Source organism: Vanellus vanellus (assembly GCF_965231255.1).
Source record: "Vanellus vanellus genome assembly, chromosome: 3".
Classification (NCBI taxonomy): Eukaryota; Metazoa; Chordata; class Aves; order Charadriiformes; family Charadriidae; genus Vanellus; species Vanellus vanellus.
The window spans coordinates 5,667,467-5,695,037 of NC_138907.1; the positions used below are offsets into that span (position 1 = coordinate 5,667,467).

A 27,571-nucleotide genomic window follows, 5' to 3' on the forward strand; every position below is an offset into this window, starting at 1 on the left:
CAAAAATGCCCAGTGGCTAGGCACTGTTTATTTAAAAACTTGTAGCTGTACAAAAGGAAAACAATGACAACTTAATTTTCCTAGTGTTGATGATGGGAGTTGCATTCAGTGACCCTGGCTTCAATATTTAACAAAACTGTAAATAGTCCAGTCATATTACAAGATGTATTGACATGTACAAGATGGATTGACATGTACAAGATTTATTAGTCAGCAATTAACAATCAGAGATATTTTTGTTTCATCTCTGGTCTTCTTAGCTGGGGGGACAAGCCGGCAGAGGGAAGAGAGTTTACCTCACCTCATTCCTGACCTCCAGTTAATTTATGGAACAGCTCTTCGTCCAGTGTTTCATTCTGGTCTTTGGAGCGGGTTGACAAGAAGATGTAGCCCCCAATATACTCATGAATGATTTTGCAGTCTGCACTCAGACACGTAAAAGCGATAGATACATTCTGATCAAACTCGATTGCAACCTAAAGAAAACACATATGACAAAATCAGGAACAGAGATAAGCTGCATCTGGGAAAAAAACAGCAAGTGTGAAAGCACAGCTGGATCACAAATACTGTGATAAAGCAGTCCCTGTGTCTGCTAATCAAGATTTCTGGGTCTGCTAGATGTCGAAGGTGTTTGGCTGCTTGTTTCTTGATTTTCTGCTATGGCAGGGCCCTCTTGTGGTCAAAATCTTGTTGCTTGTTTAGACAGGCAACAAAAGCATGCTTTTAACTAGCTTTTTTTTCTCATGGCTTATAGCACTGAGAAGAGCAGGAATGGCACTCCTGACTCTTTGTACACTTAACCAAGAACGTTTAATACTGTTCATTGTTACGTGCTGACCTTAAATCTGCTTTTGAGGGCCAGGTTTAGAACTGTCAGTTCTAAAACCCAGCAAAGAGGGGTTAATTGCTAACTGTGGATTCTGCCTTTTTTGGGAGCTTTACCCAGCATAACAGGCTCTGGCACAGGGAGTACTGCAAGAGAGTATTAGGGATTGTATCTCATCTCTCCTGGCTCCTGCAGATGGATGCGGAAAACTGTATAAGCAGGAACAGTTTCCAGGCTGCTTGAATTTACATCAGGTCATGCTAGTTCCACTCCAGAAATCTACAATGTACAGAGCTGGCTTCAAGCTTTCAAACCCAAACTCTCCAGTGGGATGCTGGGCAACAGCTGGCCCCACTGAGCAGCCTTCATCACGGTCCAGAGCACCCCAGGACACATCACACAACAGAGCTACTTTCTCAGGGCTGCCTACTGACACAGAGGAACTCGCACTGTGGCCTTGCAATCTCAGTTTGGGATTTGAAAGACAAGCTGTGTTCCTGTATCCTCAGTCTGTAACAGAAACTGAATCACCACAATTTAGAGGATGATGCATGAGCTAGACTATACAGAGAGTTAAAATGAGATTTTTACTGACAGAGCAGTAAACATAACAGGTTGGAATTTACCTTTGAGTCTCTGTATTTCATCCCGTCAAAATCAAGGGCAACTTATAAAGAATAAGCTTGGTAGGAGCCTCTTAAACTGGAGATCTTTCGTTTCTGAATTTTGACTACAGACTCGATTACGAAAAATTGTAGACGGCTTATTTAATAACATGTCACAACACATTCAAAATCTTGTCAGTCTGAAGTTTAAAAAGATTTTCTCAGAGCATCCTCCAGTTTCTGCAATGCAATGACTAAATGCAGAGAGCCATTCCAGTTTTACCTGGCGTATTTCCCAGTTCACATTCCACTGCTTCATGTTGGAGAACCTCCACGTTGTGATAGGATCTCCTGTGGCTATATCTATTCGTATCAGCCTGTTATAGGACACCCCAAGCACATCATCCTTTTTGCTTCCTTTAAACCTGAAAAAAACCCAAGACTTTTGAGCAGATCTGGTTTGCAGTGAATTCTGTCTAGAGAAAATTTCACCTGCTCTCCTCTGAAAGTGCAAAAAAGTGTGGGAAAAGTCACAACAGCCTGAGATTGAGGGGAGCTTGGACCCGTCTTTAGAACAGTAATTGTGATAAAGTGAAACATAAGCTGGTGAACCACGGTATAAGGTGTAAAATAATTGGGCAGGTAGATCTGGCTGAAATCTTTCCAATTAATTGTTTACTGCTAAAAAATACTGTTCTGCCGAAATGCATGGATTTGATTATATTTTTACTGGTAAAGTGTCAACAATAATTTTCTTTGCTTCTTTTCAGTAATGTTGAAATGTTCTTCTAGTTATATTCACCTAAATTATATAAGCATACCAAAATACATTTAATATTTGATATTATATATCACCACTAACTTATCAAAACAACCGTTAGCAATATATGCATGTTTCTGAGTATAAATCACATTACACAAATATTGAGACATTTTAACATTTCAACTTCTAATTAGAGATGAAAACTAAGTACAAAAGCTATCAGAGCTTCTGGGGGACAGAAATGTCTCAGTTGGGAATAGCTAGGAAAAGATTACTCTGGTAAAGAAACTACCTTCCTCTACCTTCATGCTGAAAGCTGGAAGAAATCTCATCTGACTGCTGTTAATATTTTCAATATTTTTGATCCTGTTTCTGAATCATCTCTCCTTAGATGAAGCTGGCCCTTAGGGAAAGAACATGACCTGGACCACCATTTGTGCCTTACTTAACACTCCCACTGAGATACTGCCCATCAGTTTGTAGAAATTCACTACGAGATGGTGTTGGGTTTGTTTGTTTGTTTACCAGAATCAGTGCTGACAGATAGGGCAAACCATCTCTATCTAGTCAATTAAATTGACAGGGAACATTCCTGGGCAGTGAACTCGTGTTCTGTTCAATTGCTAGAAGAGTCCCAGGCAGAATTCTGGCTGCAACCAACCGACTCCCAGGTACGGCTCAGGAGCTGGAACGTCCAAGCACCAAGATGATCTGGTAGTTCATATGAGGCTACTGGGTTTTGGGAAGTCAGAGAGTTTAATAGTACAGATGTGGGCTGTTCTTTGCCAGCTGGCCTCTGTGCCAGAGAAGGGTTCCCAGCTGGTTCAATTTATACTGCAGATGATTCCTAAGTAGCCCTGGAAGAAGTGTTAAGCATAAATTAGGGAAGGTGCCTCTAAGAATGGTTGTGTCAGTGCTTTTCATTTTTTTGGTGCTTTGTCAAGAGAAAAGAACACAGGTCGGAACCCTGCCATATTTTCCCAAGTGTCCAGGGAAACTGCTGTGAACACAACAGGACCCTTCTTGTGGTGACTGCTCTTCCAGATTCACCTATAAAAGGGATAATATACTGTTTTCTTAATGAAATGCCAAAGGAATTAGCATTTTATCATATTCCAATGAGCAAAAGTTGGAGCGAACAAATATAGTGCAAACCTAAGAACACCAATAAGACATGCATTTTTTTACATTTTAGTGAGTTTATGTCAATAAGTGTTTAATCCTAGTGATATGTTACTTCAGGCAAAACCGGACAGGTCTGTATGAAGGTAGACATCATGGAGAGTCTCACTCCAGGAACGGAGCTCCTGAGTGCTACTGCTATGGAAAAAAACAGCAGTATGGAAGTTACTAGAATTAAAAAAGCTCTATGGGGGAAAAAAATAGGGAAATTTTCCAGAACAGGGAGAAAAAGAGCTTCCTGCAAATCACTGACCGTGAACACATTATGGCGGCTTGACATCAGTGTAACAGTGGGATTACCTTACAATGTAGTATGATAAGCCAAACTCGGGGAGGGACTGCCATGCTTGAATAAAATGCAGCTTGGCCTCCACTAGGGTCATCTGGGATACATTTTGGTGGGCTTCCAGAATACGAGCAGCCAACTGGGAAACACAGGAAGAAAGGTTTCACTTGACTGGAGAACAAAAATACCCTTGCTTTCACTAGATCAAACATCATTATCTCTGATGCCGTGTTCAGAAACTCAATGGTAACCGTTCATGCAGATGTATTGTGGAGAGCACTTGGGGACAGATGCTGAGCTACAAGGGCAGAACAGTGCAGGAAGGTCGCAGTGTCTGGGTTTACCTCCAGCATACTGCTCTGGAGACTGCGTCCCGGGGATGGGTAGGCTGAACTCTTTCGCAGCAAAAACAGTGGACAAGGAATTAGGTGGAGAGGAAGGTAAGGCACCTAGGCCAAGGAAGACACCTATTTAAGATGCAGACAGTAACTTCCTGACCTTATAAACCTTCCTTTCTCACTCTGAAGAGACTTTCAGGGACAGCATTATCAGGAGGAGAACATGCTGAGTGACTTAGGAGGCAGTGAGGATGTAGGAGGAGTACTTGGAAGAAGTGCTGAGAGACTTGCCCGTGTGTTCAGTTTAAAGAAAAGGCCTCTTGCTAACTGTCAAAAGGACAAATGAGTATTGCAAGATGATCCTACTGTATGGTTTCCAAATGCTGCTTTGATCCAGCCTCACCACAAGAAATCATTGGAACCACCCATCCCCAACCATCAAGCCATGCTCAGGATACCTGCTTGGGCTTGTATTTTTTGGTATAACGTAGTGAGACGAAGCATTCTGGTTTCATATCTATGCTTTCTGGGTCAGAGGCAGCCTGGGGAGACATGGTCCAGTTCTTCATCTTTAGAAATGAAAGGATCTTGTGGACCTCAGGATGGTAAGAGCTATCGGCCATTGTTTTGCCTTTTGAGGCTAAAACGCAGGCAGCCATCCACCGAGCATATTGATTCTCCTGCAACAAAGACAATTGTCTGATATTTTTGGACAAACCATTTATGAAGATGGCTACTGTTCACACATCTTTCACTGTGTGATAAAACCTCTCTGGAGTTACTCTGCTTCTTTTCTGTGGATATATAGTTACCATAGTACTGTTTGTTGTTCTTCCCTGATTGGGCTAATTCCACCTACAGGACTGCCTATGCAGAATAATTAGGTTTGAATTTTTCGAAGAAATCCAGTACTTTGGAATAGATTCTCTTGGAAGTTTTATTGTATCACTATTTTCCACCTGATGAACATTTTTACACAATTTGGATTCATACACTTCAATACAAATGAAATAAATTGAAAATAAATGTAAGATCCTTATCCCACTACCCTTGTCTGAATGGGGAGAGTTCTAATTAAGAAAAAAGAGACCCAAACCCAAAACCTAGTCCTCTGAAAACACTGAAGCAAAATATTGTAATTTTTTTTTACTTTTTTGATAGTACGTTCTTTTTTTCTTTCCAGCAGTTTTACTTGGAAACTGATGATGAACATAGAATTACTGTCCTTTTGTCCCCGCAACTATAAAATACTTGTTAGAACACCACTTCATTCTTAAATTTTACTAAATATGTAGATAATAAACTCTCTGCAGCATCCTTATTTTTCTATGCAAATTCTAGAACAAGACCATGTGTCTTCTAGACAATCTGCCAATAAATCTGGAATACAAACTTTCCCTTATTACTCACGTTTTCGCATCTTAAATATACTTCATTCATGCCATCAGCAACCGGAATTAGTAATTTGATTCCAAACTTCTTTGCTGCGACATTTACATCTGGTACAACTTCACATCCTAGATCACAGAGAATCGGGAAGAAATGGATTTATTTAATTACTACATCACTCAGTACTGATTAATACTAAAGAGCAGTACTTAATGGTTCTTTTTCTTTAAGATCAAGGGCCAAGACTTTTGAAGCTTAGGCCTAATGAAAGGTTTCTGTTCTAGTTGACTGCTGGGTCTGGCTTGCCAGGGTGATGAATGCTCTGCGCTCAAAGAGCATGTTAGTCAATGTGGAAGAGAAAGGATACAAGCGCTCTCAAAACCTCAGCCTGATCTTAGGAAATGCTCAACATTTAAAATGGAGAGGAGCTGATGAGATGGGGACTTTCGGAAATTTTAGCCTAATTGTCTTGAAAGCCTGGACTATATTTTCAGAAGCAACTTAGTACTGACGATGGGACGTGGGTGACATCTACAACAGAGCTGGCCAGTTCAGGGATCCCAGAGAACTCTGGGGACCTGGTATTTTGTGTTGATGGTGCTACTGCAGGCCTTCTGGATTCAGCTGGAGTCGAGGCTACCTACAGTTCCCTTTTGTGTCAAGGGACACCAAAGCTGTGGACTACTTGGTGAGGTTCCAGCCACCCTGGCTAGTTTTACCATGCATTTATCTGACCTACTGAGGATATGCAGATTGGTATGCAGAGCCATTTGTTCACGGGGGTCAATCTTCTTTCTATTTCAAAGATTTCTTCTAGGATGAATCCTGGGCATCACTGGTTCCCTGACGCTGAACAAATGATGTCCCTGCAGGAGTAGATGTAGATGGAGGCTATATATGATGCTGGTGTTTGTCGTGTGTACACTCGGGGTTTCTCTTCCAGAAGTACCTAAAACTGACTGTAGCTGTGGAAATCCCCATGCATGAAAGAAACAAGGTCCAGAGAAGGTCTTGGAGCTGTCCCTGCACAACAGTATGCAGGTGCAACTTATGGTATTCTTGTCCACTGCATCATCCATAATTCTCTACTAGTGTGCGTTTGCCAAAGACAGAGGGGAGTACTACCATTTAACACAGAGTAAAAACCTTTGGAAAGAAAAGTGTGACACAGATCACATTCTTTATCCAACTCATCTTTAAGTGAATTCAGCAGTACATGTCATTTTACAAGCCAGGTCCAGATAATCTTGGTTTGGGCTAAGCTACTGAATCCTTCTTGTTTAGGCCTCTTCTGCAGATGCGGTCTGCCTGCTTAGGAGTCTCAATAACTGAAAAAGTTGCAAAACTAAATGCTATTGTGATTGCCTTCTGGAGTCTTGCAGGGATCTCTTGATTTATCCAGTTCATGAATGCAACAGAAGAAAAACAAAAAAAAAAAAAGGAAAAGAAAATTCCTACCTTTTAGGTTTAGTTTCTCAATAGGTTCTCCCTGTGCGGATTCCTTGTTTTTAAAATAAGATACTGAAGTGTCCTTAAAGACAAACCAATATGGCTTGATAGCTTTGAGTGACAACTTCCTGGGCCTAAATGAAAAAAGAAATCATGTTTGTTTATATTGAAATGTACGAATTGGTAAGTCACTCACAAATATTACTGTGGATCTCAAATTGCTTTGAGGTCACACACACGGCGTCAGTTGGGTTACTCATACTTGTGTTGATGATGGGGGTGGCAAACGCTTGGAACGAAGATCGCACCCATTATCCCGGGTATGGATGTGTTTTTACCCCAAATTTTAGCTGAATACCATCTATGATTTCTCTTGGGGTTTTTTCTTCCTCTTCTATGTGTTCTTTTTTCTTTCATTCCTAATCAAAGCCATTCCCTTCTAACGGACTAATTCTGTGTTTTACATGAAATCAGTAAAGCTAATGTAACCACTAGCTTGTTCACATGCACTAGAATTAGCTTCAGTTTTTCATAGCTCCTTATCTAGAAGATTTACACCCATAAAACTAACTTGTATTCATTAAATTGTAAGACAGTAGAGACCATTTTTTTGGCTTTATATGAATTGTATCTAACACAACAATATTCTGTTCCTTCATTAAGTTTATAGAGGTTCGGTAACACTCCAAGAAAAGGTAATAGTTTAAACCATCTTATTCCACTAGGGCAGTGTTACTCCAGCTGCTCACACATGTACATAGGTGGATATAATCCTCATTTTAATTCCTTTACCTAATTTCAATACTTCACTAATGCAAACTGATGTCTTTCATAGAGTAAATTTAAAAATATCTACTTTGGAATTGAGAAGTAACTGATAGATACTAATTGTCAAACATAATCTTTGTGCCAGCCCCACCTCTCTTCAGTAAGAAATAAAAATCATAATTAATTCTACTAAGAATACACTAAGAAAGTCACAGGGGGTGTAGGGGGAGTGGTGAGGAAGTAAATTCCTGGGTTCAGTGCATTTCAGGAGAAAAAACTGGAGGTATTAGCACTATTTGAGTAGAGAAATACTTCACAACTAGCTACAAAGGTCAACAACGAAGTTAAAAAGAAGAAAAAAGAAAAATAATCCACTGTCTATTTAGTATTTCCCTTTAACTTAAGATGTTGGTACAAAGAGTATACAGCTAGCTGGAAAACAGTGATTTATTATATCCACTCTTGCCTTCTCCAGAGCCTTTCCACAAATCCTAGTCTAGAATCCTTTCTAGAAAATGGTGATTATTATGTTAAATTAAAAAAAAAAACCCTTGGGTTTTCAAAACTGCCAAATATTTTGGCTTTTAATTTTCCAATACAGTGACATTCTTCAAAAATAAGGGACTATAGTTTTTTTAGACTAACAAAACTATTTTTCTATCAAAAAAGAGTTGCTGAAAACTTTTTTGAAAGTTTTTCAATGTTGTTTTTGAAAAAATATTGTAATTCTCCACAATATTGTCACCCACCTGAAAGTAGTATTTACTAGTGTGCTAATGTGGTGCATACTGTGAATAAATGTGAATAAAAGTTCACTATATGAATAGCATCAGCAGCATAATATGCAGAGCTTTGTATTTAGGTTTACAATTAAGCAAATAATTATAGTAACAAAATGTTGTTGTTCCTTTCAAGAAATGTTTTACACCTTACCTAGTTTCTACAATGTCTTAGGCTTAGTAAGTGATTTATCACCTATAAAGGAAATTTTTCATGATGAAAAATAACTGCTGAATGCTTTTAAAAGCAAACTGCTCTACTGCTGGGGAAAAATAAACAACCCAGTGTTAGAGGTGAGTAACTGACAGAACTTAAAAGGCTTAAACTCCCTTTCATCTTAAGCCACCTTAGTAATTTGAATGTCAAATAAAATTCCTAATTGGAAATTAATATTTAACAACTCTTGACAGTTAACAACAATTAAAAATTTTGAGGTGCAATTTTCAGTTCACTGACTACAAATATGATTTGTCAACAGAATGAATCTGATAAATATTTGTGCGATAGAAATCTTTATCTTTCTAAAACACAAAGACCGTTTTGTGATAAAAGACTTTACAGCCTTAAGGTCACTGCAGTCCTTTAAATAACCCATAAATCAAGATATTATAGTGGGATCACATAAACTCATTTTGATATTAGAAAAATAACAGACTCCCTGTTTAGTTAGAAAGGGGTAATTTGTTTGCTTATTTTCTTTGGAAAAAATAAACAAATCCCCAGGGTTGCTTTCAGAAATTCTTCTCAGAGACAGCTGTAAGCTGTTTCTACTTTTTCATTGGCAAAACCCAGTAAAATGTGATTGAAAATAAAATTGTAGACTCTCTTCTTTAGAGATGGTGATTGATGAGCACTAGGAAATATAAAGAGCCTGGTCGTTAATAAGCATAAGTATAGCTACCCCAGCACCCCAAAAGCTCAAAAGATTTGCCGAGAATCTTCATTAGAAGCAGTAAAAAAAGATTTGAAGAGGATGATATTAGGCTAGTTAGACCTATCTGGTGTATTTGTTAATTTATAACCATAGGATCTACCGTTGGATTGGAATGAAAAACTCAAGAGATCTCTTGTATGGTTAAGCTTTTTGTTTTGTATGTTTTATTGTTAGTTTTAATAACTCACCTAACTAGCCTGAGATTATCAGCAAGTTTCGGGATGTCTGTGATGTCCTCCTATCAGGAATAATTAGGAAGAATTTTAGTACAATGCACTTTGTAATCGTCTGTTGACTCGGTTAAAAAATCAGGAACCAGGTAGGCTCATCAGGGTCAATGCATTTGACAGAGTGAAAGCAATTCTGCAATCCGCAAGAACATACCAAAATGTTACTTGTGTTTCCACCTTCCAGTGTCACTTCCAGATTAGAAAGTGCGGCTTCTACTTCATCAACTTCTGATTCAGAGGTGAAATCTTGTGCCTCAGATGATAATGATAATTTGCTTACATGATACTAAAATAAAACATCAATATCAAATAGTCAATATACCAATTAGCAACACAGAATCACAGCACGTGAAAATAGGCCATTTGGTCTTCTGGGTCTTGGACAACTGCGTAAAGTTCTGCAGCACAGAACCATGCATTTTTTCACAAAGAAATTGGTATGTCCAATATGATCTCCAGTGCAATTACTGATAACGGTTTCCTATTTTAATTGCCAGTGTTTGTATTCCCTCACTGTGTAATTGTCCCTGTTCATAGAATCATAGAATTGTCTAGGTTGGAAGAGACCCTTGGGATCATCGAGTCCAACCATCTACCCTACTCTACAAAGTTCTCCCCTACACCACATCCCCCAACACCACATCTAAATGTCTCTTAAACAGGTCCAGGGAACTGTTCTGTGAGGCTGACTCAGTGCTAATATTTGCATCCCTAGTAACGTCAGCTGTAAGTGCCGTCCATACCAGGTGGAAACTTGGCAGCAAGGTTCTGTGGTGTTCCACAGTGGCAGGCCGTGAATTTTTTGGCAGCTACATTTACATTTAGAAGGAAGGAATTTATTATTAATAAACATTTGTGCCTTATTACCTACAGTCTGGGACTAAGCCAAGCTAGGTCATATTACATTTCTATGTACTCCATAGCATCCCTATCTTCACATGTGCTATAGCTTTTGTTTGGACTGTTGTGAACATGTGTATTTATATATTAGAGAAATTTTCAGGAAGAATATGTGAAAGGATGGTAGCTGGAATGGGAAGCAACACGTCATATTAATCCTCTTCAGAACAGACTGGTATCAAAGTTACATGCTGGGTATGCTTTGCTTTAGATAATGTTAGTAAATAGTTCCATAATTGGATCTGTTGGTTTGAATAATGGTGTGCTGCTACTGAATTTAGTTGGTTTAGTTGATGGATGCTGCTTATTGTTTCTCACTCAACCAGCAGACCCCAAATCCAAACAGACTTGTCTTGTCTGTCCCGGTCTTGTCCTAGCTTGTGCCTGCCTCTTGGGGAAACAGGTTTTGCAACTTGGATCAAGTACATGCCTGTAGTGCAGCGAAGATCAGCATTTCTTCCTCTGTGCAGTCAATTTCTTCTAACAGGATGGCCCAACGGGCTTGTTCATATATTTGGTTTATTCGCACTGCATCATACTGTAGCAAAAAAGAACAACATTGGTCATTAATGACCATCAAGATATAGATTCCTGATCAGCTGCACCTGATCTAACATTGGGCTGAAGCCAGAAAGGTTGTTTCCTCCTCCCCCACCTCTGCCCTGCTCTACGTTCCCGTCCTGTTGTTCTAGTTCGTGTGATTCTGTGTAGGGTCACAGTGGCTTGCTGACCCAACAGAAAATTAATCAGGAGTCCTTGGCCGAAGCAGAAGTGGTAGTAGGCCTCGGACAGGCTTTTCCGAAATGTGAAACCACACTATGAGAGTGGAAATAATATGACATGGCTGATATGAATGTGACATCCAACAGCTTGCTACTGCCAAAAGGCAGAAACTCTTATTCCTCACTTCCCCTCTTCTGCTCTTGGCTTTTTTGGTTCTGGCTCTGTCTTTGCACTGGCTTGACATTTGTCAGATCCTGCTGTGAACTGCTCTAATTTACTATCCATTTTTTGGATAGTGATTGTTTCTTATTATCTTACTTGGTTAACAAGCTGAAGTGACTCACAGAAATATTCAAGCCCCAGAGCTAATGAAAGGTAGGTGATGGGAGGGTAAACCTTGGAGCGTGACCTCTCCCAGTAGTGGTGAGCTATTAAGTTGCCTAAAGCTGTTTTGGGTTATTTCATCCTACGGCTCCATGGCTGGCTGGGGCAAAGGAGGGAAATGTTTGGGCTGATGAAGTTGAGACACGTACTTGAATTTGAGTGGGGATAGCACTTCACCCAAAACCATGCCACCTGAACTAGAAAGTGCCCTTCTGTTTATCTGAGATGCCTGAAATTAGAGTTTTAAAGAGTTTACAGAAAATAACAATGTGAAGGCCAAATCCTCTAAAATTCACATTTGAACTCTTGTTGATTTACACTGGTCAATGATCGTGCTTTAATTTCTCTAAATGTATCACCCAAGCTGTAAAAACACTGGCTTAAGACAACCTGAGACTGATTTTAGTGGAAATAAAGGCAAATGAAAGGAGATTTGAGCAAAACACTTAAGTGATTTTTGAAGACTAAGTCTTGCTTTCAAATGGGACTTAAACACTTTTGCTGAACTTTCCAAAGTTCACTGAAACAAATTTGATTTAAGTGCCTGAGTGCTTCTGAGGGCTTCAGCCCAGAAAAGCTGAATATTCAGTGAAGGGCAGTGGAACATAAAGGTCATTTTTAAGTCCATTTTCAAAAATGGGGCTTATACCTTTACATCATTTAGGATACTGTTGGTTTAGTTTTCCCCTTAATTTTTCTTCTTAAAAGAGAGGCAGAAAGTAAACCAGCGCCTCTGGAAATCTGGATGCTGTTTCTGGTGCTCTTCAGATCTCATCTTTATACTTAAGATCTTATTTCATGTGAGGAATGGTGATTCAGTGTCCAGAGGGGAAAAGTGCAGCCTTAGCTGAGGGGAAGAAGTAGAATTTGATCTCTGAAGGGCCTGTAACAAATCCTAGCTAAAATTCGGTATCTTTGTGCTATAGCTCCTCGACATGAAAGCAGGCAAACAATGAATAGCAATAAAAACAAAGCTCTTACTTTTGGATTCAAATCAAAGAAAGTGTAATATTTAAAGCGTAAAAGAAGTTGATCGTCCTCCAGAATGCCTTGTTCCATAAGTGATCGAGATGAATCTAGCCAGCTGCGGAAGAAAACAACCCACAGATTCATCTGTAGAAGAAAAACTATCACACCTGCAGAGCTCCAATGTAATTGTGAAATAAAATTGGGAACAAACAGCTCTAATTCCTGCAAGCCTGGGGAAAATTCACATAACTTGAGAAGGTGGAACATTCATATGGATTCCCAACTTTCATTGTATAAACACAATACCTCCAATCTTCCTATTTTTTTCTCCAGCACTATTCAAAACATCAGGAGTAGATGCCAGAAACTGAGCAGTAACTAGTTGTGGGGTGACCTATGCCAATAAGATTCTTTCTTCTTGACCTCCAGAAATGGGAGGTTCATTTAAGCCAGGACAACAGTGTACCTGTATATTTAGAACTCCCGCTTTTCATTTCAGTATTTGCTGTTTTATAATTCTAGCTACTTCTGTTCTCCAGTGAAATCCAATGAAAATATTGAAGTCACTGTTAAATGCTCCACAGATCTAAAACCGACAATCCATATTTTAATGCTAGAGAGACCATCATCTCAAACACTTGCACCACTAAACCCCCCTAGTGCTCTGTGTTCTTCTGTGGTGTACAGTAAGCGGTGTTTGTTAGTACATAATTCAAGAATTCACCTATTTGTAATGCATTAGAGCTTTACTGAATTTATCCACATGTGTATTTCCACTGCCCATTTAAAGCCTTTAGAGTTTGCTGTCCAAACTGTCCTTTAGCTGTGCCCACAGTGCTAAACTGGATTTGCCTTCATCTAGTAACAGAATTTAATCCAAAGCCTGCACAATTACATCATTCATCACTTTAAAACAAAATTGTCTAACCAAGAATGTTGAATAAGGAAAAAAAGATCAAAAACAGCATTTCTGAAACAAAATCTAGATCAAAGCATGTTTTCATGTATCAATATAGCCATATATCAGGGGTTTGTTTTCAAATTCTGCTTTACACTTAAAAAGCTGGATTAATGCCACCCTGGTTAAGCCTGCTAACAAAGATCTCGGAGAGAGGCATCTTACCCTGCATTGAGTTTGGCTTTGTCAGCTAAAGTCCGAGGCTGGTACATCTCTGCTAGTGTTTCTGGAGAGCAGTTGGGATGACTTAAGGCAAGGATGCTGCAGTTCTGCTCAGTCAAGGGGGTGTCGCTGAACCAAGTAATTGTAGAGGAAGCTGGTGTCCCACTGATGGGATCATAAATGGGTGTCACGGTTTTACTATATAAACCTGGGTTTCCTGCAAGTTGAGAGAGTAATGTATTATTCCAGGGAAAACTGCCTTCAGACTTCGGTAGCCTACCACTTCCCATCATAAAAGACTAACCCTTTTCTTTCAAGACAGTCTGCTATCTACCGTTTACAGCGGCCTCGTCCTTTCACAGGTGAAGTGACTTCAAGGGGAGAAGTGCTCTTCCTTGGTCTGTGAGACAGCTCAGTTGTACTGGAGATAGGAAACTTACTCTCAAGCCTTTATTTCTCCTTTTCCTTGGAGGTTACCAAAATTGTTGAATACTTTGAGTGGTCTCACATTTTCAAAGAGCAGCAGCACATCCTGCGTGCAGGGCCACAGCCGATCACCTGTTTTCTGGTATAGCCTTTCTCAAGTCAATGGAAAGGAAAACATTTTAAAAAACCCAGAAAAATATTGATATACTGGAGATTTCAATAACTTCTTGAAGCCACTAATGTCAGGCCAACTGTGTCTCTCTGACCACCATCCTACATTAAACTGGTCTCCCTGGTTTTAATTGTGTAGCAAAGGATTTCTTCCTCTTTTTGACTTCCAGTCAAAGAACAAAATTGTATTGGTTTTTCATTACCTGATAATCCAGAACTCACAGGAGAGTTGCACAGGTTTAAAATGTCTTCTGTAACTGGTTCTTTGCTGTTCTTGTCTTTTTTCTTTTTCTTTTTGAGTGCATCTTCTGATTGCTTCAACAAAGAGAGTTCTTCTGACCGTCTAATATCTACAATGGCAATTTGGGAAGTGAAGCAAGATGAAACATTTGAAACTTACCAGCTTACATCCAAAAAAAGCCCATGGTTGGTAACAGTATTTGGGGAAGCTCCATGTTGCAATCTGACTTTTATTTTTGGTAGGTTGAAAGCAGTAGCCGTGGAAAATCCAGTAATTCAGTAACAAGGCCAAAGACTTTGGGCTGTGAGAGTGAGTTTTGAAGGATTTAAGCCTGCTTTTGTAGCAAGCATATCTGCATCTTAGAACACCAGGGAAAAACTCTTTCTCCCTAATGGCTCTGCAATCACCTTTGAGCATAATAACCTCAATGAAACGTCTGACTTATGAATAATCAAGAACGGAAATGGAACCACTGTATTTGAAGTTCATGCCTTCTCTTAGTCACTTAAGAATTCTGTATTTCACGTACAAGATTCTGTCTTGGCTACGCACTATTCCCTAATGCACTACTGCTTCAGACATGTATTGTCAGTTGCAAACCTGACACTTGGTTTCTGAAAAACACTTTTATCCTGGGATAAGCAAAGATATTTTTGACAATATTCACGCATGAGAAAAGTTACAGGGTTCCTGTACTGACTCAGTCTGGAAGAAAAATGTGGGTAGAAATATTTAATTCAGTCAAATGTCAGTTGAACAATTATGGCATCATTTTATTGGAACTGTTAAATGTAATAAAGACATACTATCCCTTTCACAATCCAGTGCTAGAAGATGAAATTGAAAGCTACATTGTGGTCAATATGAGGTGGTAAATTCCTTCTGAAGATGAATGTGTTATTGGCCTAAGCTTTGAAGGTCTAAATTAAATCCCTAAAATTAAGGGATTCTGAAGACTATTTGCAGTCTTGACTTAACCCTTTGGATCACAGGCACGCAGGTCTGGCGTGCTCCAAAACCTCACCTCTGCTTGGAGGTGCTCCATTACGGGAAAGAGCAGCGACACGGGGACTCGGTGCTGCAACATATTCATGGGCTTGGGTGGGGTAGTTGGGTATGCCCTGACCTGAAGATGTTTGGGCATGTAAGTTTTGAACGTTTAAAATGTGGTCTTTCTGAAGTAAATACATCTAACCAATAGGGCGAGTTGAATATCATTAATGCTAGTGAAAGTAGGTGATAAATCAGTTGACAGCAGTAAAATTGCCTATGGTGAAAGCTGATGTAGGTGACTGATAAGCTCAAGCTTTTAGTCAATGGCATAGAATAAGGAGGACTGAGCCCCACTCAAGGAGGACAGGGATCCCTACAAAACCATCAACAGAACTTTGACTATCCAGTACTCCTGCAGCTCGTGGGACACATTTCTGACACTGTGCATCAGTTATCACAAAGTCTGAAAACCATGACATGCACTGGATACTGAAAACCAAAATACCTGTCTTTTGATCTTGGGTCAACTCAATCAAATTTCTCCTTGAGCTAAACAGTTTTGTAAGGACTTTACATCAAAAGAAAGTCACCTAATAAAATGCTCCTACTTAGTTGCCAGAGGGGATTTAGTTTCACTTACTGAGAATTTTGCAGATGTCACTGACAGCTTTGAATACCACAGAAGAGAAGCTGACTTTCAGTCTCACAGTCTTCATGTTGGGCAAGCGAAGCCGCAACATTTTGTGCTGAGCAGTAAAGAGCAGCTTAGCATCTGCCTGCACGCCGCATTTATCGAGCGTCCAGTGGGTTTTCAGAAGCCAACATTTTTTTTGCTCCCACCAAAGAGCATAGTCTGACCAATCTTGTTGCATTTCTAGGAAAATACGAAATGGTTATTAACAAACTATGGAGCAAATATACAAAAAACACTTGATTTGGAAACAGTGCTCTGCAAACAGGAGAATTTATTTACATTAAAGTAGCAACTACAGTTCCTGAGACCTAGACCCCATTTGCTGAATACTTGTGGCAGTCACTGGGAACTAATTTTGTTTTCCCTTAAGAGTTAACCTAGGTGCTAACTGGCACTGCCTTCATCTTGCAGATATCCAGAGAGAAAGTGCATCTCCTGAGTCTGGTTCTATACATGGTCCAATGCTGCTGGGATTGTACTGGGATACGGACTAATTACAAGGGTACCCACTTCCCAACTTCATAGTGCAAGCTGGAAATCCTCCTACAAAACCTTGTGTGCACCCAGATGGTGCAAGTTCTTCCACAGTCTCCTGGAAAGCACCACAGAACAGCTCATGTCTATAGTATTAAGAACAGCAATGAGACCCTTGAAGTCTTGGTGACGCAGAGCTTTGGGATGTTCTCAGCTCTTCTTTGTGGCTGCAGTTAGACGAACAGGGATGCTCACCTGCGTGCAGCCCACTTAGGACAACTTTACAGTAGCAAGATTCTTTAAATAATCAAGGAAAAGAATTATTATTTTGGGAGTAAGCCCTGTGACAATCAGGAAAGAGTTAACAAGTTCTCTAACCAATAAGATGACCTCTACCACACAGGATGCAGAAACTTGTAAGGGAGGTGGAATGGGTGTGACGTGATAAGGTACAGTTAAATCTTTTAATAGTCTGTGCAGAAGGGCAGGCTGGTGTGACCGACCGGGGGCTGACAAGGGTTGCCTACAGAAACTTCTCGGAGAAGACAGGCCTGCCAAGAGATAGCTGTCGTGTTTCACTAATATGGACTTGCCTGTGTTTTGCTTAAGTAAAAACGTTTGCGTATTTTATACTTTGGAAACATGCAGATAGAGTAAAGGTTGCTGAATCGGGAATGGATGGAAGACTTTGTTCATGACTTATTAAGGGTTTTGGAGGGGGAGAACAGTGGCTTTTGTCTGGTTACTCTCGAGCAGTAAGCTATCCTAACCTGAAAGGTGTCAAAACCTTGACTAAATCAGCATGAGACGCAGACGCATAAGGAAAGAGATAAAGCATTGCTGCTCTCAGTTCCATGGGGAATTCCAAGATTAGATGACTTTCCAGATGCCAATGATGTGTAGTAGCAGGTAAAGTTTCTGTGTGATTTCAGTCAAATTGTTTTAGTCTTCTGGGTCATTTCTTGTTCCTCCTCAGCCGCTCCACCAGGTAGAGGCTATTTTCTTCAGTGTGTCTATAGCACAGTATGTCCTATTTTGGAGTTTCTTGGTAAAAAATTGTGTCTCGAGGGTGGCTGACACAAATCACTTAGTTACAGATTTTCTTTAAATATTATTTAATATAGAAAGCTTTTTGCAGTAGTTGAGTACTAGTTCTAAAAATACTGTGAAAAATTAGTCTTCTGACCCAGCTACCATTGGCTTGCTGGCGGAGTCATGTGTGTAATTATGCAGAGAAGTTGGTAAAAATATATCACAGATTTGCTACCTGCTTTAATGCTGGAAAAGGGATTCCTTGATAAAATCACTATCTCCAAGTACAGCTTTTCTGTCACAAAGGATTTTTGTGTAAAAATGTCCTTCCATTGAATGGCATTTGGAAAGAATATCTTATGCATGTCCCTTTTGTTTCCTTCAAAACCCATGTTTGAAAACAAAACCTTTCACTTGGCAGTAAGAACTCTGAAATTATTAAGTTGCTGATTTTAAATTTCTTGACGCTATTTTGCTGAAGGGTTTTGTTATAGTTCACTTTTTCTCTTCTTGTTTGTCTGAAGTTGAACTATGTAAAAAAGACTAGTTTCAAGAAGGTTTTTTTGACAAGAAGGTTTTTTGGGGCAGAGAGGAACCTAATGAAGTTCAACAAGGACATGTGTAGGGTACTGCATCTGGGGAGGAATAATCCCATGCATTGGTATAGGCTAGGGTCTGACCTCCTGGAGAACAGCTTTGTGGAAAGCGACCTGGGAGTCCTGGTGGACAAGAATTTGACCATGAGCCCACACCATGAGCTAGCATGTAAGACAGCTAGCATTGTCTATGAAAACCTGAAAATCAAGAATATTATCTTTAAAATAAAAAAAAAAAAGTTCAGAATAAATGCCCATCTCTTTTAGCTTGCAAGAAAAAAAGGTTAGCTTTGTGACTTCCAAAAGAAAGCTAAGAAAGTCAGCAATGACAAATCACATTTAATTTTACAAGAAATCTACGTTCTTCACTCCATCAGGTTTCTGTGCGAGTTCCACAGAAACTCACTAGTGTGGGCTAGATGAGGTGACAGCGAGGTGGATTGAGAGCTGGCTGTGTGACAGAACTCAGAGGGTTGTGATTAATGGAGCAGTGTCAAGTTGGAGGCCTGTAACCAGCGGTGTCCCCCCGGGGTCAATACTCGGTCCAATCTTGTTAAATATATTCATCAATTACCTGGATGAGGGGACAGCAAGTTCGCTGATGATACCAAACTGGGAGGGGTGGCTGACACTCCAGAGTGACCTGGACAGGCTGGAGAGCTGGGCAGAGAAGAACCTAATGAGGTTCAACAAGAGCAAGTGCAGGGTCCTGCACCTGGGGTGCTACGCACCAGTATAGGTTAGGGGTGGACCTGTTGGGAGGTAGTTCTAAGGAGAAGGATCTGGGGGTCCTGGTAGATAGTAAATTATCCATGTGCCAGCAATGTGCCCTTGTCACCAAAAAGGCCAATGGAATCCTGGGCTGCATAGGGAAGAGTGTGGCCAGTAGGTCAAGGGAGGTCATTCTCCCCCTCTACTCTGCACTGGTGAGGCCACAACTGGAATACTGTGCCCAGTTTTGGGCTCCCCACTTCAAGAGAGACAGGGAACTGCTGAAGAGAGTCCAGCGTAGGGCAACTAAGATGATTAAGGGCTTGGAGCATCTCCCTTATGAGGAAAGGCTGAGAGAGCTGGGACTCTTTAGCCAGGAGAAGAGAAGGCTGAGGGGAGAACTTATTATTGCGTACAAGTATCTAAAGGGTGGGTTGAAGGAGGATGGAGCCAGGCTCTTTTCAGTGGTTCCCAGTGACAGGACGACGGGCAATGGGCACAAGTTGGTACATAGGAAGTTCCGTTCAAATACACGGAAAAACTTCTTTACGGTGAGGGTGACAGAGCACTGGCACAGGCTGCCCAGGGAGGGTGTGGAGTCCCCTTCTCTGGAGATTTTCAAGACCCGCCTGGATGCAGTCCTGAGTAATGTGCTCTGGGCAATCCTGCTTTGGCAGGGGAGTTGGACTAGATGATCTCTAGAGGTCCCTTCCAACTCTGAAAATTCTGTGATTCCATGACAATTTTTTTGTTGCCACAAATCTTGTATTTCAAGAGCAGTGCATAGAAATGCAAAGCTCATGGTGTTCCCACTTGGCAAGTCTAATCTAGGAGACTGGTTCCTTTCTCTGTGAAGTTGGTGACCAAAGACTTCTAGTTTTAAGAATGCCAGGAAAAAGAACAACACTTGAAGAATGAGTTGCATATGTAAACCCTGTGGCATGGGTATAATAATCAAACACCATACTATCTTGTCTGTATCTATCGTTCTGCAGCCTCAGAGTGCAGATGATTATTTTGGGAGGCAGCCCCATTTGATGGCTTTGAGTTAAGGAAACCTAGATTCTCTCATTGCCTGTAGCGCTGACTTGCTGTGATTGTATAGAGGGTATTTTATCTTTCATCTCCTAACTGACTCGGCCAGCCTCTGCTCTTCACAGCTGTTCTCTACTGGATATATGTAATGGATAATGTGGCTCAGATTTTGGCTAGAGTGCCACTGTAGCACAGGAAACAGTAACTTCAGAAGTGCCTTTGTAACAACTAATTCTGTCTCTTTGACTGCTACAGGTGGACAAAGAGTGTATCAGCTACCTTTATTGTCCCTCAAACTAGCCACCTATAAAGTCTATCTGGAAAGGGAGTTGAATAGTTAGTCTGGTCCAACTAGATTTGTCTAACTGGAAGACAAAGATAGTTTTCTTTGCACTGTGATAGTACAGGGGCTGTAATCACACACAGGGAGAAGTTCTGGCCACACAAAACCCCTGAGTCTGCAGCACCTATGTGCTCGGTGAACCGTTACAAAGAAGTAAGTCAGGCAGTGCCCTTTCAAAATGCACAGGAGCCTCTTTTTGTAGAAGGAAAGCTGCATGTACTGTTTTAATAACACTGTGTAAATTAAACAGGTCTTTACTCACTGATTTTTTCTACTAATTTCAGCATCACTCCTCCAACATGAAGGTCCCCAGTGACCCGTAGTAAAAATTCCTGTGGTACCTCTTTATGCTGATATTCAACTCTCACTAAGAGCTCCCAGGAGTGAGACCCATATTCACTTGAGGAAATCATTTTGGAAAGGTCTATGTAAGATCTGCAAAAACAAAAAAAACATGCAAAAAGGATATTTTTCCTCCACTCTCTGAAACAAATGCATCTCTCCACAGTCTCAAAATACATCCATGCTGCCAAGACTTCACAGTGGCCTTGGCTGGAACTTCAGATGTGTTATCTTGTTACCTCTGAACTAGACTCTGCTCCTGTGATTACTCTTGCAAGATAGGCATATGGGATTTTTTGGTTTTATTCCGATTTCCACCCACCCCACCCCCAACTCAAGTGTCTTCACTGGGTAGAGATAGCCCAGTTTTACCCTGGTTTCCCCACTCCACAGTGCTAATCTGCCAGTCTGGACACCGTAAAGCCCGCAGTTGTGGGTGGGATCTGTTTTGGCAATCTGTCCAGAGAACAAGGGAATTTCGTTGACTTGTACACTTATAGCTGTAATTTTCACTGCAAATGAACATTTACACTTGCAGTTCTGCCAGCTTGGTCCCATGGGACCAAAACCAGAGTGTATTTTTACCTATTGGAGTAGATGTGAGGGGAGACAAATAACTTTAGTGGCGCTCTGCCAGCAATATCCAGGCACGTAACTGCCGTTTCTGCTGACTGACTGCTTGCACAGAGATGTAAGCACGCAACGCATCCTGTCTCAGCAGGGTGAGTCGTCTGCCATCCCACCAGGCTCCTGCCAGGACAGGTGAAGCAGTAATCATGCCAAGCCAAACTACAGAAGGTGCTCAAAGTAGAAGCTGTGGTTACCATCAGCAGAGTTCTGCTAATTACTGAAGCAAGAGCTTGTAGGTATAACGTGACTGATGCTGCAGGAAGGATTTGGGATCTTTAACCAGTGAGAGAAGGTACCAGATTAGCACTTAGCGTTCTGTCAAACTGAACCCTAAGAAACAAACCTTTGCAGCTGAAGCTTAGGCAGTAAAGTAGACGACTTCCATTTATTGCAGACTTTCAGCAATACCTGGGAACCAAGTCACAGACAGAGACTCTGTTAAAGGTGCCATACACAGACTGCTTCTAACATAAAAAATAACTAGGATTTGTTTACAAAGAAGGCTAGAGGGGATGTAACAATATTAACAGATTTCTGTAGATCTTTTTAAAAAGAAGTATTTGGTAAGTTAAAACCCTTAGCCTAAAAGTTACCTCAAAACCAGAAAAACCAAGAACTGTTGTCACAGGTGAGGAGTGAGAGAAGGAATGACCTTTTCTAGGACTGACTGCAAGACAAGACCAGACTAGCTTAGGTTACACTAACGTACAATTAAGCTAAAGGTTAAATAAAGCATACCTGGTAACGGGGTGAAAATTTAAGTTCACCTATTTACCAAATGTATAACAACAAAGCTTTATGTTACCAATTGGATAATAAAAAAGGGGTTTAGTGCCAAAAGATACTACTTCAGGGCAGAGCCCAGTTCAATGTTCATTCCGAGGTTCCCTTCCAGAGGTGCGAGGAGGCTCTTGCAACTCAGCAGCCAGCCTGTTACAGCTTAACCTTCCCCAGGCTTTCAGGTGTTATTTGTGTTTCTTAACGTCTTATGGTTTAAGAATTTCAACAGGAAGACTTCTGATATTTTGTTGAATTATGCGTCATGCGGTATTTGTATTATGGAGCACAACATAAATCAAAGTCATCTAATTGTTTCAATGAAGTTCTTTTAAAAACTGTTCTCAGAAAAGTAATATTGTAGACTTGGTTCCTTGAACAACTTTGGGCCTACGCCACAGCTGGTGTCAACCCTGCTGATACAAAATTTGGTACCAAAGGGTAGTAGAAATGTGGTGGTAATGACAAATTCTACCAATAAGAAAAAGTGATTCCAAAGGTAAAGGCAGTGGAAGTTTCTGTTGAAGATTCGATCGATCCCCCCCCCAAACGAATGACAATATAAATGAAAAATCTGTCCAGCTCAAACCCATCCTTTTAGGGGAAAATCAACTTACCAAGGAGTTTCACTCGAACAGTGCTGGGAGTCTGCCCTGAAATTTTGAAATCATAATGACTTATAGGCAGCCCTAGCTTAGAAAACCGCAACTTCATAATCATATGACTCCAAGAGGCTAATTTGCACTCAGAAACAAACGCTATTTTTAATTAGGTTCTTGGATGTGCCAGCCTACACCTTGTCACCAAACAGTTACCAAACCAGCAAGGGTTGATGTTTATCCAAGTAGTCTGTTTGGTTTGCCTTGGTAAATAAAGACATTGTGTTGGACACTGGAAAACACTATGGCTCTCCTGCTTCTGGGACAGAGCTGGGTTTTTGAATTTGCACTGGTGAGTGCCGCATGGATGTACTAGCTTAGGTGTGCCTTGGAGCAGGGGGTACCCGGTGGAGGGGAAGGGCCGTGCCTCTCCTGAAGCACAGTGTCCAATGAGGTTTTTGGCATATGGGCAGTACAAAGTGTAGAGAACAGTTATGGTTGCGCTGTATTCATAGCAAAACAAAAATCCTGACTTTAGAAAAGTCAAAATGCCAAATGCCACTAGTCACGTTCCATAAGCGTCGATAACAGTTTTATAAATAAGTAAATCTGCAACTGGCCTGAGCATGAGAACTATGTGATTTCATTTCAGGAGCACAGGCATGAAATCTGGCAGAAGAACTATACTTCTGCCTAGACTTAGTCCACTATAAGCCTGTATTGTTACAGAAAAGAAGCAGTCTCATCTGCCCTCTTGTGCCAGCCAAAACATTTGGGAGCTGATCCGGATTATTTGGTTTTTTTACTATTTAAATTTGGTTTAGCTTCCCAGTCTAATTCTGCATTCAAATGCTTGTGCTGACATGGGTGAAAATGAACAGCCCAAGGGGTGGGTGAAAACTCTTTCTTTCATTCACCCTGGCTTGGAAAACCATAGCCTCAGTGCAGCTAATCCTGGCACTCGCTCCATCGTTCCCTAAAGCTGCTCTCTTCCTCTGCAAACCGGGAGGTTTTAGTCTGATGGTAAGAAAACACGAACGCCAGTAAATCTACCGGAGAACGCGGCGCAAACACAGCCCGGTCTGCAAAAAGAGTCAAGCTCAGCAACAAGGGACAACTTAAGTGTTGTGCATTAAAAGCCAAACAAACCCGAGCCGGCGGGGCAGGCTGTGCGTGCTCCGCGTCTTCGAACCCTCGCGTGGGGACGGGATCTGCTGCGGGAATGCGCCCCGGTTCCCGGGCTCCACATGGGCCGCGGCTGTGTGGCCTGGCACAGGGAGATCAAAAAGGCCAGAAACACGTCTTCAGGCCACTGCTGACTCTACCCAGTGTTTCTACAGAGCGTTTGAGCCAACACGGCTATAAAAAAAAAGCCCTACAGATTGGAGCTCTCGGCAAATTTTAGCCCCGAACTTCAAACTTTTGCGTGGAAATGCAGGAGGATGTCAGTCGTACCAGAGCAGGGAAAGATCCACTTTAAGGTAAAGAGGGGGAAACCCAGAGTGTGATGTTTCCCTGAGTCTTTCCGAGAGAGGTACTGCCCTGGCACCCACCGTTCGGGCGGCGGCCGCGGGGGGCGAGGGGCGGGCGGGCCCCGGCCGGGGAAGCGCCGGGCCGCCGCCGCCACCCTCACCTCCCGCAGGGGGCCGGGACCCCACCGCACCGCAGCCATTACAAGCGCTCGGAAATATATATATATATATAGTTTTTTTTAAATAATTAAAATAACCTGGCTTGCCCGGCATTCCTCCCCCGGGGGTGCCCGCTGGCAGGGCGGGCGGCAGGGCCGGCGATGTGCCTGCGCCGGGCCGGGGGGACACCGGCCGCCGGCCCGCTCCGCGCTTCCCGCCGCTGCCTCCCTCTCTCCCTCCCTCCCCCTCTCCCTCTCCCTCCTTCACCTGCCGTCTCCGGTGGCAGCGGCGTCCCTCGCCTCGCCTTCCCGCCCGGCTCCCGCTCCCTTCGCCTCCACCGGGGGTTCTGAGAGACGGGACGGGGAGGAGCGGCGCCCAGCCCGGCCCTGCCGCCGGCAGCCCGCGGGAAGGCCCTGCCCTTCCCTTCCCTTCCCTCCCTCCCCCCCTCGTCCTCCACCGTTTCTCCGCAGCAGATGTGGCAAAGCTTGCTAACTGGCCACGAGTGTTTGCTCACGATAGCGGCCACCGCAGACCTGGGGCTGCCCGTGAAACAGCTCTTTCTGGTGGAGGTGGCTGTGCCACGAGTGAAGGGTGCCGGGGGAAGTTGATAGCTGCCCTCAGGAACAAAGAGCAGCTAAGCCATATCTGAAATAGTCCATATCTCCCTTTCAGGAAGTGAGAACTGGGCAGACACCAAACGAGATTTGAAGCTAAATATTAACTTCAGGGTAAGATTGAAACATCTGTGAGTCTACTTTAAAACCTATTAGTGTCTGAAAATGTAGCTAGGTAGATAGAAGCCGCTTTGTAGTGACCGTGGCTAAAAGGTTTCCTCCTTCTGTCCTGACAGCCTTCCCTGTCTGACGTTGGCTGTTGGGTGTGAAACAGATTAGAAGTGACAGTGGAGCCACGCTCAGGCATGCTGTCGCAAGGAGGGCTTGTTGGGGGACTTCACCTCATTTATGTTCACCTGCAACACCACAACTCTGAGGCCATCAAGCCACGTTGGGTGTACAAGGGCTTGTTGCTTTTGGGCTGCAGGTGTTGAGAGATTTGAGACTAGTCTGAGAAAATACCATCTAAGGAACCTGACCATCTAAGGAGCTTGAAGTTGGACAAGTCCGTGGGACCTGATGAGATATATCTGTGGATCCTGAGGGAACTGGCGGATGAAATTGCTAAGCCGCTATCCATCACATTCAAGTTGTGGCAGTCCTGGTGAAGTTCCCGCTGACTGGAAAAGGGAAAACATACCCCCCGTTTTTAAAAGGGGAAAGAAGGATGACTCGGGAAACTACAGGCCAGTCAGCCTCACCCCTCTGCCCAGCAAGATCATGGAGCAGATCCTCCTGGAAACTATGCTAAGGCACATGGAAAATAAAGAGGTGATTGGTGACAGCCAACATGGCTTCACTAAAGGCAAATCATGCCTGACAAATCTGGTCGCCTTCTACACTGGGGTTACAGTGTTGGTGGATAAGGGAAGAGCAACTGACATCATCTGCCTGGACTTGTGCAAAGTATTTGACACTGTCCCGTGCAACATCTTTGTCTCTAAATTGGAGAGACATGGATTTGATGGATGGACCACTCAGTGGATAAGGAATTGGCTGGATGGCCACACTCACAGATCTGCAGTCAACGGCTCAATGTCCAAGTGGAGACCAGGGATAAACAGTGATGTTCCTCCGGGGTCGGTACTGGGACCAGTGCTGTTTAACACCGTTGTAGGTGACATGGACAATGGGATCGAGCGCACCCTCAGCAAGTTTGCCAACAATACCAAGCTGTGTGGAGCGGTCAACACGCTGGAGGGAAGGGATGCCATCCAGAGGGACCTGGACAGGTTTGAGAGGTGGGCCCGTGCAAACCTCATGAAGTTCAACCAGGCCAAATGCAAGGTCCTGCACATGGGTTGGGGCAATCCCAAGCACAAATACAGGCTGGGCAGAGAATGGTTTAAGAGCAGCCCTGAGGCGAAGGACTTGGGGATGTTGGTGGATGAGAAGCTCAACATGAGCCGGCAATGTGTGCTTGCAGCCCAGAAAGCCAACTGTATCCTGAGCAAAGAAGCATGGCCAGCAGGTCAAGGGAGGTGATTCTGCTCCTCTACTCCGCTCTGGTGAGACCCCAGCTGGAGTACTGTGTCCAGCTCTGGGGTCTCCAACATAAGAAGGGCATGGACCTATTAGAGAGAGTCCAGAGGAAGGCCACAAAGACGATCAGAGGGCTGGAGCACCTCTCCTATGAAGACATGCTGAGAGAGTTGGGGCTGTTGAGCCTGGAGAAGAGAAGGCTCTGGGGAGACCTTATAGCAGCCTTCCAGTACTTAAAGGGGGCCTAGAGGAAAGATGGGGAGGGACTCTTTATCAGGGATAAACAGTGATAGGATGAGGGGTAACCGTTTTAAACTGAATGAGGGTAGATTTAGATTAGATATTAGGAAGAAATTCTTTACTCTGGTGGTGAGACACTGGAACAGGTTGCCCAGGGAAGTTGTGGATGTCCCGTCCCTTGAAGTGTTGAAGGCCAGGTTGGATGGGGCTTTGAGTAACCTGGTCTAGTGGAACCTGTCATGGGGGTTGGAACTAGATGATCTTTAAGGTCCCTTCCAACCCAAACCATTCTATGATTCTATGAAAATAAGTTCAGTTCTGAAGGTGCAAATGCTAAAGAATAGGAATTTGTATTTTTGATGTAGGGGTGTGTTATGATGTGCAGAATGAAAGTGGGTTGAATTGACTGGAACTGGTCAAGTGCTTCTTCAAGAGGCGGATTCTCACAGAAAGCCTTTCTTGTCTTAAATGTTTTACTTGCTTGGTGGTATAGTGACTAGATAAAACACAGTGGGTGGGGGGAAACCCAAACAAACAAACAAACAAAAAAATCCAGTGAAGAGAAATAGAGGAAAAAGTTTTTTCAAATTAAACTCATATCCTGGAAAAAAAAGTCCCCAGTGGCTGTAGAAGTGTAAAGGATGCCTTTTCGACACCCCGTGAACGACAGTTACTTTCATTAGAACAAAGTAGACGTGAAGTTGCTGAATCACAGCTAAAATCACAGGATATTTGCTCCTTTTATCACTGTCCTAGATTCAGTCACTGAGCCACAGTCATCTCTTTGGATTATCTGTGCACACACCAAGATTGTGTAAGTATCAGACATCCTTTGAGGCAGGGACTGCAGAGCTCATGCCTTTCAGGGCTTTCAGTCACCTGAGGACACAG

The 27,571-nt window shown here is 42.3% G+C and overlaps 1 protein-coding gene and 1 long non-coding RNA gene across 2 annotated transcripts; both read right to left on the reverse strand.

The window, feature by feature from the left end:
• On the reverse strand, positions 1-20,778 carry FERMT1 (FERM domain containing kindlin 1; the record flags this gene model as incomplete). Its single annotated transcript, XM_082480847.1, has 14 exons — positions 1-476; positions 1,718-1,859; positions 3,680-3,804; positions 4,462-4,683; positions 5,414-5,520; positions 6,851-6,975; positions 9,512-9,561; positions 9,708-9,839; positions 10,884-10,991; positions 12,542-12,644; positions 13,653-13,866; positions 14,450-14,596; positions 16,121-16,354; positions 20,628-20,778. The coding sequence occupies 14 exons, from the start codon at positions 20,776-20,778 to the stop codon at positions 303-305; spliced, it is 2,034 nt and encodes a 677-aa protein (XP_082336973.1). The 3' UTR covers positions 1-302.
• Positions 20,776-24,672, reverse strand: LOC309670045. The gene is made up of 3 exons (XR_014268962.1): positions 24,612-24,672; positions 21,681-21,745; positions 20,776-20,800 (listed from the first exon to the last, which is right to left on the reverse strand). It is a non-coding gene; the product is annotated as an uncharacterized lncRNA (long non-coding RNA).
• Between the last annotated feature and the right edge of the window lie 2,899 nt (positions 24,673-27,571).